The following is a 13,078-nucleotide window of genomic DNA, read 5'->3' on the forward strand; positions in this document are numbered from 1 at the left end:
CAGGTACAATAACCTAAAAATAGGAATTATTCTTTTAATCTTATTAAACTGCTAATATGTGTGGTTAGATGCTTTCAGAGATTTTTTTACATTTTAAGAGTTTGATAGGGCCAGGCGTGGTGGCTCATGCCTGTAATCCCAGCACTTTGGAAGGCTGAGGTGGGTGGATCATCTGAGGTCAGGAGTTCGAGACCAGCCTGACCAACAACATAATGAAACCTGTCTCTACTAAAAATGCAAAATTAGCAAGGCATGGTGGCACACGCCTATAAAAGCAGCAACTCTGAAGGCTGAGGCAGGAGAATCACTTGAACCTGGGAGGTGGAGGTTGCAGTGAGCTGAGATTGTGCCATTGTACTCCATTCTGGGCAACAACAGTGAAACTCAATCTCAAAAAAAAAGGGGTTTGACAGGAGGTATATTGTGTCCATTTGTAATAATCACCAACAAGATTTAACTTTATAACATTTAAATATTTATATTATATGAGTTTTTTCATAAAATCATAAACATTAAAATCTACAGATGCCAGTTTTTTCTAGTTTACCTTTTCTTTTATTGTCTCTCTCTTTTTTTAAGACAGAGTTTTCCACTCTTGTCACTCAGGGTGGAGGGCAATTACATGATCTCTGCTCACTGCAACCTCCACCTCCCAGGTTCAAGTGGTTATCCTGCCTCAGCCTCCTGAGTAGCTGAGATTACAGGTGTTTGCCACCATGGTCAGCTAATTTTTGTATTTTTAGTAGAGACGGGGGTTCACCATGTTGGCTAGGCTGGTCTCGGAACTCCTGACCTCATGTGATCTACCCACCTTGACCTCCCAAAGTGCTAAGATTACAGGCATGAGCCATGTGCCCGGCTACCTTTTCTTAAAATTCAAGAATTTCTTCTCCATCTTTCCTAGAAAATGTTTACATGGTGTCTGTATGTTACTCTTTAGTTACAAGAAATTCATCTCATAAGGCAACCTTTTGTTGTAAGTTGTTTCTAAGTTTAGGGAAATATGATTTTTAATAGGAAATACAGCATAAAATCAAGAGTAAGATTAGTTTGTTTCACATCTCATTACTTTTACCTTTCATTTTAAAGCCCCATCCCTCCTACCTTTGAATCCCAAAAGTGGATCCTTGCTACATTTGAAATAGCAATGGAAAATTCTCACTGGAATATTACTCCTCAAATGTGGTAAACAAGAGTGTCATTTTTTAGTTTCTATTTAAAAAAAATCAATGAATTAGTACAAACTTTATACCACCCCAAGTGTTGGCCTCTCCAGTCAGTTCGCTGCCCATACCTTATGTCCTCATGCACAGGCCTAATAATGCATACTGAGGTGGTATCAGCAGTCAGGGTGGTAGGGAAATCTCTTATGTTAGTGGTTCATCATTTACAGGATGCCTGGTTCTGTTAATTTTATAGAGCATCATCTGTTGCTGACAGAAATCATATACTAATAAGAAACCTAATGTATTTTTTCTTTCTTTTTAAAGTTGTTTTTCTTTTGGTAATCTGGTGTTTTTTATTTAGACAGCTTCCAAGTCCATATTCTGCTTAGAATTATACACATAATATGTGCATGTAACACATTTTTATATATGTTTCTGAAATTGCCTTCTAAAGTCTACTTTTCAAATCACTTTAAAAAATAATTTTGTGGCCTCCATATATCTGTGATACAAATCTTCGTAATAGATTGTCAATTCAACTCTGTCTTTCCCTTTAGGTAATACATGGACTTTTAGCCCAGCATTGGTTGATAATCATGAGGGTATTCCAGGGTCTTGACATTGCTTGCCCTTATCCTTTTCGGCAGATACTCCGTGAGCACAAAGCAGTCATCATTCAGAAGTGGGTGCGGGGCTGGCTGGCCCGCACGCATTACAAGAGGAGCATGCATGCCATCATCTACCTTCAGTGCTGCTTCCGGCGGATGATGGCCAAGCGCGAGTTAAAGAAGCTCAAAATCGAGGCTCGGTCAGTGGAGCGCTACAAGAAGCTGCACATTGGCATGGAGAACAAGATCATGCAGCTGCAGCGCAAAGTTGATGAGCAGGTATGTTTCACAAAGGGGCCCTGAGAGTGGAGTATCCCTAAGAAATCCACTGGGATTATTTTCAATATTGTTTTTCTTTGACTTTACCCCTCAGTCTTAGTAAAAAGTAAAATTATTACAGTATTTATTTCCATAATGAGCATGGAAATAATTATGACCTCATAAGGTGGATGACAATTGCAAAAACTAAGGCAGGAAGTTATTATTATTATTATTAATTATTTGAGACAGGGTCTCACTCTGTCACCCAGGCTTGAGTGCTGTTGCACAGTCACTGCTCACTACAGCCTCAACCTCTTGGGCTTAAGTGATCCTTCTACCTCAGCCTGATGGGTATCTGGGACTACAAGCATGTGCCACCACATTCAGCTAACTTTTTTACTTTGTAGAGACAGGGTCTCATGTTGCCAGGCTTTTGCCTCAAGCAGTTCTCCTGCCTCAGTCTCCCAAAGTACTGAGATTACAGGCGTGAGCTACCATGCTTGGCAGGAAATTATTTTCGAGAACACAGATCTACTGATGCTTCAAACCTTTATGACCAAGAGTCATATTGTGTGTCATTTATTTTTCAAACACCAACTCAAACCAGACATGCTGTATTTTATATGTTGTAATGCTCCATTACAATTATTTATTTGCATGTGGTATGTTCATTTTACAGATGATTTATTTAGCGTTGAAATAGCCAAAGAATGAGGAAGATGTTCATGCTTCTGATGAACCTGCAGTCTGTTGCAGAGATAAAAGTTTGGTTGATTAAAGATAGTTACTAATGTTTTAGCACATGTAAATGATATAAAGGTAATTAAGAATATAAAAGTGCTAAGGAGAACAAAGAAAAACAGGGATCAGAATGAAATGGCATGAAAGATTTTCTGAGTGGGAGGGAGATATTTTGAGGTAGTAAACATAAAGATTTGTGAGAAACGTGTGTGTGTGTGTTTGTGTGTGCATGTGTGTGTTTTAAGACAGTCTCATTTTGTCATGTAGGCTAAAGTGCAGCAGTGCAATCACAGCTCACTACAGCTTCGAATTCCTGGGCCCATGTGATTCTCCAGCCTCAACCTCCAAGTAGCTAGGACTACAGGTGCACACCACCACGTCTGGCTAATTTTTAATTTTTTTTGTAAAGACAGGGTCTCATTATGTGCCCAGGCTGGTCTTGAACTCCTGGCCTCTTGTGATCCTCATGCCTCAGACTCCCAAAGTGTTGAGACTGTAGGTGTGAGCCACTGCACCTGGCCAACTTGTGATTTTGAAGCTGTATTAATCATTCTTATACATCACTAAGCTAGTTTTTAGCCACACTTTGATCTGTTTTCAGAAACAAGTATAGATTCTCCTATTTCTGAATTAATATTCAAGAAATTAAGAATTTACTATGTTATTCATCTTGTGACTATGAAAAAATCACGTCTGTGTTGCTTACCACATCAAACAGAATTGAATTAATTGTGCCTGTTTTTTTACTTTGTGTCACCTAGAAGGTATTGGTTATGCTACTGCAAATGTTGCAGTTAGTGTTTTGGTTAGATACTGTATCAATGCTATGATGATATAGATATAGCATGAATGTGATGAATAAGCATGGTTTTCTCACTAAATATATTTGATGATATGTATATTTACTTATTGTTACTTATGTGTATGTTTAAAGAACAAAGACTACAAATGCCTCATGGAGAAACTGACCAATCTAGAAGGAATATACAATTCTGAGACTGAGAAACTACGAAGTGACTTAGAACGTCTTCAACTAAGTGAAGAGGAAGCGAAAGTTGCCACTGGGCGGGTCCTTAGTCTCCAGGAAGAAATTGCCAAGCTCCGGAAAGACCTGGAGCAAACTCGTTCAGAGAAAAAATGCATTGAAGAACATGCAAATAGGTACAAACAAGAAACAGAGCAGGTAGGAATAATGTCCATATCCCCTATGTACTCTGTATACAGAGGAAATGTGCTATCATCGTGACTTGGTCCATGTGACTCACTGTTGGTTTTATTAGAAATGCAGTACAAAGTTTAGTTGAATTACTCTTCATTATTACTATTTCCCAGGCGTTTATTTCACGTTATCAATGGTAGGTTGTAGGTCTTTTAGTAGAACTTTTTACTCTAATAAGAGCAGAGGCAAAGCAGTATTTTAAGGAGAGAATGGCCAAGCACCTACTAACACTTGTTTTTTAAAAAAAAAAAAAAAAAAAAAAAAAATGTCGGTCTGGGGCAGACTCCTTTTTCTTCAGTAGGGTTAATGTGATTAACCCATTTATACCTGAGGTTGCAAGTTTTTGAATTGCAAAATCAGACTTTGGTGATGACCCTGAGCAGGAGGATATAAATAACTCCCACATGCTTAGTCTTCCAGTAGTGGAACAGTAGGCATAATTAATGTTTAGTACCTAATGATAGGGATCCTGTGGAAGCCTGCATTAAGGCTCTGTTAAGAAGTCCAAGCAGAAGAAATCTAAATGTCTGCACTGTGATTGCAGCCAACAGCTTTATGCAGATGGAACACTCCCCACAAAATGCTTACAGAGTGATCAGTGCTTGTATGCTACAAATTTGTATTAACTTATATCAAAACTTTATTAAGTATAGAAGACATTAAGATTGTCAAGTAGTAATGAGATGTACTACTGAAACATTTAAAAAGTACCTCAACATTAGGCTTCCTGGAAAAAGTAATCAATTTTCACAGATTCCATTGGTATTACCATCTTTAAATGAAAACAGAGTTGCCTGTGTCAGCTGTAACTGCTGGAAAGAATCCTGATTGGCTCTGTCTGTACTGACTTCTAAATGTTAAAGTAGCATATGCAGTGAGAACCACAGCAGGAACTTGGATGCAGATCGGTTAGGATAGGGTGGCTGATAAAATTGCAGTACTTCCATGGCGTTACAGGTCCTAATAAAGTAGTTCCTCTTATATCTCTAGAGGATCTGTACTCTATATATAGAAACAGGAGCACCAAAAGGTGAGATTCTTTTCTGTTTTATATAATGTTTTTTGATATAGCAAGCTTGTTCTCTCAGAATTCAGACATGCACTCAGATCTTGAATGTTTAAGATCTCTTTTCTTCCTTCAAGTCTCCCAAGTCCACAGAAGCTTTCCAGCTTCAGAGTCCTCAGAATCTGTACAGTATTTAAGTGTGCTGGGAAGATTCTCCTTTCCTTTTCAAAGCCAAATTCTTGCCTTTCTAGTCTGATAGAATAAACATATAAGCAGATTCAGGTTTCTCTTTTCATTTCATTTTTTCCTACTTTTCACAGAGATAGCTGTAGGCACTACTGTTAGTTTACACGGTGTTTCCCAGGCTGGTCTTGAACTCCTAGCCTCAAGCTATTCTCCCACATTGGCCTCACAAGGCGCTAGGATTACAGGTGTGAGCCACTGCGCCCGGCCGCATTAGTTATTTTGATGGAATGTAGTTATAGGGGAAGAATGAAAACATTTCACTGTGACAGTCAGCTTCAAGGTCAGGAAAATGACATTCTTAGCCTGATTAAGGAGCCCAAAAGTTACAGTAGAGCTATGTATGGTTCTTAACCAAGAGCATATATCAAAACTGCTGGGAAGTTTTTGTATAAAAAGAGAACTATCCAAGTTCTGGGAGTGTGGGCTAGACACATTATTTTGAAAAAGCACCGTAGGTGGTTGGTTGTGCACCCCTAGAGGAAGATCCTCTCCTGAAAGCCCACAGAGAGCTGGGACTTTTTTATCAAGAGTGGACGTTAAGGCAAGATCAGTGCAGAGCTAACAGACTGAGCCCTCGGAAGGGATCCCTTCTGGACTGATGGCTGCTGTGTGTGGCACAGTGTAGTTATCCAACTTTCCTGCTCTCCAGAGCCCTCTTTTCCTGTCCTGAACTCCGTGACATGACGAGAGACTTGCCTGCCACCTTTCTCTCTATTATTAAAGCTCTTGTTTCAAGCATTCCCTAAACTTTTGCTTAGAAAAAGGAATTCAGATTTTACTCATCACAAGAACACATTTTATTCCAAAGAAGAACTGAGTAAATTACATCCTTGGCAAAATTATCTTTGGTTTTTATTTTTCCTTCCTGGGAATTCTTATCCAGCAAAGATCTAGAAAGTTAAGAGTCAATTTGTGTGTGTGTGTGTGTGTGTGTGTGTGTGTGTGTGTGTGTGTTTGTTTTAAAATACACTTGACATAAAATTTACCATTTTCACCATTTTTAAGTAGAGAGTTCTGTGGCATTAAGTACATTGACATTGTTGTAATTGCAGTGCTTATTTAAACATGGAATTAAAGGACAAGTTCTTAGCCTTGTAAAACTCTTAAAGGGAAATGAAAGAGAAATTATCTTTCTTGGGACAGATATCAGGAAGAATCAAAAGGTCTTCAGTGAATTTCCCAAACTAAAACATCCTCATATCCTTCTTAACCTCCTTAATTTCTCCACTTGAATCATGGATACACATAAGCTTTGTGTTAAAGCATTGAAATTAGAAGGTAATATCAATTACCTTTGAGAGCAAATGCTTACTAAGTGCCAGGCAATTTTTTAACGTTTAAGTAAAAAAATGCTAATGTCCCTGTCCTTCAAGAATTTCTACTCTATTCTGGAAAAGAGGAAAGTAAATCATTTATAATGGATATCAAGAGCAGATACAGGGTCTTGTAGTAGCACAGGGAAAAGACAGCTAATGGAAGGGGCTTTCAGGAAGGCTCATGGGAGGGAATAATGCTTGAGCAAGTTTGTAAGGTGACTAGACATAACCAGGCAGAGACAGGAAGCACAGAGGTGGTGGAAGTAAGGAATGACTGCTTATGGTCTTTATCCTTGGTCATCAGGCTTCCTCGATGCAGGGCTGAGGGCCCCACAAGGTCGTGGGGTGAGCCTTATGCTGTGCTGAGGTGCAGGATCCGAGAAATAAAGAGACAGGACACAGAAGTACAAAGAAAATGCAGCTGGGTTCGGGGGACCACGCCACCAATCAGTGGAGTCAGGCAAGGCCCCGAACATCCGGAAGCATAAGTATTTATTGTGTATAGGTTCGGGGGCAGGGCAGTGAGTGAAATCATCTTTAAGGTTAGTTGTAGGGTGGTGAGCAATAAAACATGGGGTCCACCCCCATTAGGTCACCTAGGCCAGGAGGTGGACAGTGCGCAGTAAGGGGCCTGTTCCCATGAAGGCAAGGGCTGTGTACAGTAAGGGGTCCACCCCATTAGGCCACCAAGGCTTGAAGGTCAGCCGTGCTCAGTGAAGAGGGTGCAGTGTGCAATACTTCTATCTATGGGAAACTACTTCTAAGAAGATTTATAAGGGAATGCTTTAAGTCACATAACAGTGACAGAGCTGTCAGGGTTACTGCCATCTTCTGGCAGCTTCCAATGAGTTCTATGGGAAGGTGCTTTTTGAGCAGCATAGTAGCAAGAGCTGATAAAGTTCAGTCACCAAGGTGGATTGCCGGTCTGAGGGCAGCCTTCCACAAGAACTGGAGCAAGGTCCTACAACTCCTTTATCAGGAGGAGTGGCTCTTGCCCCAAGCTTGCCATACAGCGGGTATCTTTACGATACTGAACGCTGCCGCCTGGGCCATGGATTCTTGCCCTGGTATAACTGTTTTTCCCTTAAATCATGCTCTGCACTCTGTGTGCTTTAGGCATTGCTCCGATTATAAGCTGCTTATTCCTTAATTCATGCTCTGTACTATGTCCACTCTAGGCATTCCTCCGATTATGAACTAAGATATAATTATAGGTATATATGTAGGGAAATATTCTTTAGGCACTCATACCATCAACTATTATATGATTACATATAGAGGATTATATAAAGGGATTCTTTAAGCCCTAATTCCATAAACTAATATATGATTATGTAAAGGATTATGTAAAAGGGAATACCTGAGTAGTAACACTATAAAGTGAGATATTCCTCAAGCCCTAACTGTGCCAGGTTTCTGCTTAGCTCTCATTTCTTGGTGCCTATATGGGGGGGTTACCCACATTCTGTCCATTGCAGCCATCTCAGTTTATTGTTTCATTTCATAGCTGGTATCAAATCTGAAGGAAGAAAATACTTTGCTGAAGCAAGAAAAAGAATCCCTCAATCACCGCATTGTGGAGCAGGCTAAGGAGATGACAGGTAAGGTTTATGTGCGTACTACACGCCAACCAACCTCACACCAAAGCTGTGTAAGTTACAATGTTATTTGATGAGTTACAACATTATTTAGAGTTTAAATATTTTTAAAAGTTGAGGCTGTCATCAGCAAATTTATAAAGTTCCAAGAGGAAGAGATTGAATATTTTGGTTAAATTAGTTGGTTGATAAACTTGTAAATCTGGTATCTCTAGGTACAAATGTGAACTCCCGTTCAGTCAGCGTCATATGTAATTTTTTAAAACAATTAATTTGTTCCTCATGTGTGATGTATTAGTTAAGGCTTATAGGATTCCTATTGATCTAATAAGAATTGTTGAGCTAATATGTGTATATTTATGTGTGTGTTTCTGTATGTCTTTTTTTTTTTCTCTAAATCAATGGATTTATTCCAAGATTCACCACTCTGCTACAAAAAAAAAAACAACTAATTTTTAAAATAGAGAACTAACTAGATAGGAACATTTATTCTGTTTGCTGTTTGTGGGGTAGGTTAGAATGGTGATAAATTTATAAGAAATCCATATATATATAAATATGGGGTAAGAAGACACAGATCTATATAATAAATAGTGATGGAAATGGAAAAGATGGTTTGGAATGGGGATATATTATATGAAAATAATGCATTTTCATATACTTTCTGTTGATTATACTGGTATTCAAAAAAGACAAAAAATGTTCTAAGATTTTATGATGAGGTAGCAAAATGATAATGGTATATTATTAGTAATGGGGTTATTGAGAAAAGAGTACAAAGTTATGAGGCAAATTAATGAGGCCAGTTGTAGGAGTGTTAAGTTTGAGGTGTCAGCTAGGGTCTCAACATGGAGGTGTTCAGAAAACAAATCCTGATTAAAGACTAGAGAAAGAATAAGAAGGGAGCCTAAAGTTACACATTAAAACCTGAGTGGTAAGAGAGACTTCCCCACCTCTCCTAGTTGAAGGGGATTATATAGAGGAAAGAGAAGAAAACCTGGAATTAATGGCCATACTAAGGGATGAGGTAAAGAAAAGAAGCCAAAAAATAAATTAAGAGGTGATGTAGAAAACAGCCCTGGAAAGAAGGCTGCTGGGAGGCAGCATGGAGCAGAAGGATGCAGAATGATGAGAATCTTCTAGGAAAATATAAAATGTTATTTGAAAGTGGACTGTAAGAACAAAGAAATGACAGTGATTTTGCCAAGGGAAAATTTTTTGGTAGCCTTGGAGCAGCTTCTGCGAACTGGTGAGAATAAAAGGCAACTTGTAGAATGTTTTAGAGAGAAGAAATTATTTCATTCATTCATTTACACATTATTAAAGCCCTACTCTAGGGAAGCACTGTGGTGGGCACCAGGGAAGCAGCTGTGACAAGACACTTGCAGCCCTGGCTTCATAATGCTCACTGAGAAAGCAGTGGTGAAGCAGTGGAAGCAGGCAGGACACATTAAGATTTAGCTTCAAAATATATGGGTAAAATGGAGCATAGTGGTGGGAAGCTTAATAACGATAAATGTGGCTGGTTGGCTGATCTGAGTTGAGACATATAGCTGAGATTTGAGGTTTTGTTACTTTGCTTTATCTTCAGCCAGGCGCTAATCTCCAATCTCCCGATTATGTCCTAGCCAAAAGCAAACCACAGCCACAGACGGGGCGGAGGGGGTAGGTAAAATGGAGAAGACAGAGTTTCCTCAGCAGCACATGAGGGATGACCAAGAAGCACACAACACAGCTGGCCAAGCCTGAGCGTTTTATCTGGTTAGAAGCAGGAGAGTATTAGTACAGCAAGGGAGGTCAAAGTCATAGAAAATGTAAGATACAGCCGTGGGATGTTATATGAAGGAAGGCTGTGTCGAGTAGGACAGTCGGGTACACTGAAAAGTTGCCATTCTCTTGATAAATATCTCTGACTTTTTGAGAGAGTATATTAGTTTGGGTAAAAGAATTTTATGAATAGAATGCCATTCGAATAAAAATAGTTATACTTTAGTTACTAGACCAGGTGTCCCCAAACTTTTTACACAGGGGGCCAGTTCACTGTCCCTCAGACAGTTGGAGGGCCGCCACATACTGTGCTCCTCTCACTGACCACTAATGAAAGAGGTGCCTGTTCCTGAAGTGTGGCGGGGGGGCTGGATAAATGGCCTCAGGGGGCTGCATGCGGCCCGTGGGCCGTAGTTTGGGGACGCCTGTACTAGACAATGACTAGTAAAAGTTTTTCAAGGATGTGTTGTAACCAGTGTATCAACTAGTAGGACTAAAGCCAGAATATATGGAATAACTCAGTAGATGATTATTATTAATAAATTATTTCATTTTTTGTTTTCCTACATTTCACTAAGACATTCTTCATAGATCACAGTGGTACTAAAATAAAATTCCCTGCAGAGAAACTGGAAATCAGTATACGTGTTTACATTATTGCATTCTCAAGGGGCCATCTTTGGTATGCGTATCCTTTTTTTAATTTCAGAAACTATGGAGAAGAAGTTAGTAGAAGAAACAAAACAGCTAGAACTCGACCTTAATGATGAAAGGCTGAGGTATCAGAACCTTCTGAATGAGTTCAGTCGCCTAGAAGAACGATATGATGATCTCAAGGAAGAAATGACCCTTATGGTGGTGAGTCAAACACTTTTGCTTTTTTTTAATGAAAAATTTTAAACATATACAAAAAATTTTAAACATTACAAAAGTAAATAGAATAGTAGAATGAACCTCCAACCTTCTGTGTACCTACCATGCAATTCCAGAATGTTCAACACATAATCACCTCTCATTCCATCTCCCCAGCCCCATCCAATGGATTGGATTATTTTAAAGCAAATCTCAGAAATCATATAATTTTATTCACAACTATTTCAGTAAAGTCAAACACTTTAAAAACTGATCTATGTGATACTATAAAGTCAGTACAGTCGGGCTTTGTTTTATATATTAATGGCTTTATGTGAAATTTACATGTAGACTGGTTTTGATTATAATTTTGAAGATATATTCCTATGAAAAGAAAATTTGGTCTCCATTTGTAATGAATTATCTTACCTATTTAAGGACTCCTGCATTTGCCAATGTACCTTTCATACTTCTTTTTTTTTTTTTGAGACGGAGTTTTGCTCTTGTTACCCAGGCTGGAGTGCAATGGCGTGATCTCGGCTCACCGCCACCTCCGCCTCCCGGGCTCAGGCAATTCTCCTGCCTCAGCCTCCTGAGTAGCTGGGATTACAGGCACGCGCCACCATGCCCAGCTAGTTTTTTGTATTTTTAGTAGAGACGGGGTTTCACCATGTTGACCAGGATGGTCTCGATCTCTCGACCTCGTGATCCACCTGCCTCGGCCTCCCAAAGTGCTGGGATTACAGGCTTGAGCCACCGCGCCCGGCCCTTTCGTACTTCTAATAATTCTGCACATCCTCCCCGTTCCACATATCCCACTATCAGGAAACAAAGAGTTCCCAAGCTCTCTTGTTCCCTACAAGTACCAGCCTTAACGGTAACCTAATTATACAAATGACCAGAAATGCTCTGAGATATCTATAAAAAGCAAGATAATTCATTATCTGTGGGGCAGAGTATTTGCTTCAAATTTTGCTTCTATCTGGACCTACTGACAAAGTACATTACAATATGACACTTAAAAAGTCAAAATAAAAGATTATGTAATACAAAAGATAGCCTCTCATCACCTTGCAGATGAGAAAATCTTGTCTAAAAGAGGCTAGAAAGTAATATAAATTCCACATTGGACCATAATTTTAAACCTCACTACTCTGATTTATGTGTGACAAAGAGAAATTAGAAGTAGATGCAAGTCACCATTATAACTGTCCTCGTAACTGACAAATCTAAGGACCCTTGTTAAGCTTCATCTTCCATGATCACTATGCTACCCTTGGTCCCATTGAAACCTTTCTTTCTTCACATTCTGTAATTCTCAGTTTTCTCTAGAATCTTTTTCCTCTTTTTCAGTATTCTTGCTCCCCAGTTCCATTCTTTGGTGTACTTTTGTTTGCTCTATTTGCTAGACAACCATGCCATTATTTATGGTTAATCTCTGTTTCAGTTGTGGCTAGAGCCAAGCTTTGTAACCCAGTAGGTGTTTCTGAGGCCCCTAGTTATTTGGGATGTTAGTAAGTGGCATTGGAAAAGAAATTCTGAGGTAAAATAAATGTGGTAATATACCAGATTAAACAGAGATAAACAGATTTTTTTTTCTGCAGAATTTCTTGGATTCTTTTTTTTTTTTTTTTTTTTGAGACGGAGTTTCGCTCTTGTTACCCAGGCTGGAGTGCAATGGCACGATCTCGGCTCACCGCAACCTCCGCCTCCTGGGTTCAGGCAATTCTCCTGCCTCAGCCTCCTGAGTAGCTGGGATTACAGGCACGCGCCACCATGCCCAGCTAATTTTTTGTATTTTAGTAGAGACGGAGTTTCACCATGTTGACCAGGATGGTCTCGATCTCTCGACCTCGTGATCCACCCGCCTCGGCCTCCCAAAGTGCTGGGATTACAGGCTTGAGCCACCGCGCCCGGCTCTTGGATTCTTTAGTAGTGCATGCAATATGAATTTCAGAAAATAAATGAGAGAGAAGGAGGTGCCATACATGTATCCATCTCTGAGCATATTCCAGAGACATACATCTGTGGGGAAGTTATGAGTCTCTTTAGTTGAGAAGGTGGCCATCTCTAGAAAGGCCCTGCAGTGATGGCATCCTCCAGCAGCTTGGCACGGTTCCTCCTTCCTGCTAAGCAAGTCTGTGTGCTCTCCATCTGTTCCCAGCAGTGCTGTAAGGGTAGGGGTAGTTTTAGCTGCTCAATTTCTTATTTCTCAGTCATGTGTCCTCTCCATTGTGTGCCTGTGACTCACTGTCATTCCTCTTGGGAGACAAAATGGTCGGATGAAGGGAAAAGGAG

At 39.7% G+C, this 13,078-nt stretch overlaps 1 protein-coding gene across 4 annotated transcripts in view; it reads left to right on the forward strand.

Annotated features, from left to right (window-relative positions):
* MYO5A (myosin VA) overlaps positions 1–13,078 on the forward strand; it is a 222,489-nt gene that overhangs the window by 157,645 nt on the left and 51,766 nt on the right. For all 4 annotated transcript variants that reach the window (XM_074394231.1, XM_074394232.1, XM_074394233.1 and 1 more), the window contains exons 21-24: positions 1,814–2,053; positions 3,711–3,959; positions 8,071–8,164; positions 10,638–10,786. In XM_074394231.1, the coding sequence (XP_074250332.1) occupies positions 1,814–2,053; positions 3,711–3,959; positions 8,071–8,164; positions 10,638–10,786 (732 nt within the window). The remainder of the gene's footprint in view (positions 1–1,813; positions 2,054–3,710; positions 3,960–8,070; positions 8,165–10,637; positions 10,787–13,078) is intronic.

Source organism: Saimiri boliviensis, chromosome 2, assembly GCF_048565385.1.
Source record: "Saimiri boliviensis isolate mSaiBol1 chromosome 2, mSaiBol1.pri, whole genome shotgun sequence".
Classification (NCBI taxonomy): domain Eukaryota; kingdom Metazoa; phylum Chordata; class Mammalia; order Primates; family Cebidae; genus Saimiri; species Saimiri boliviensis.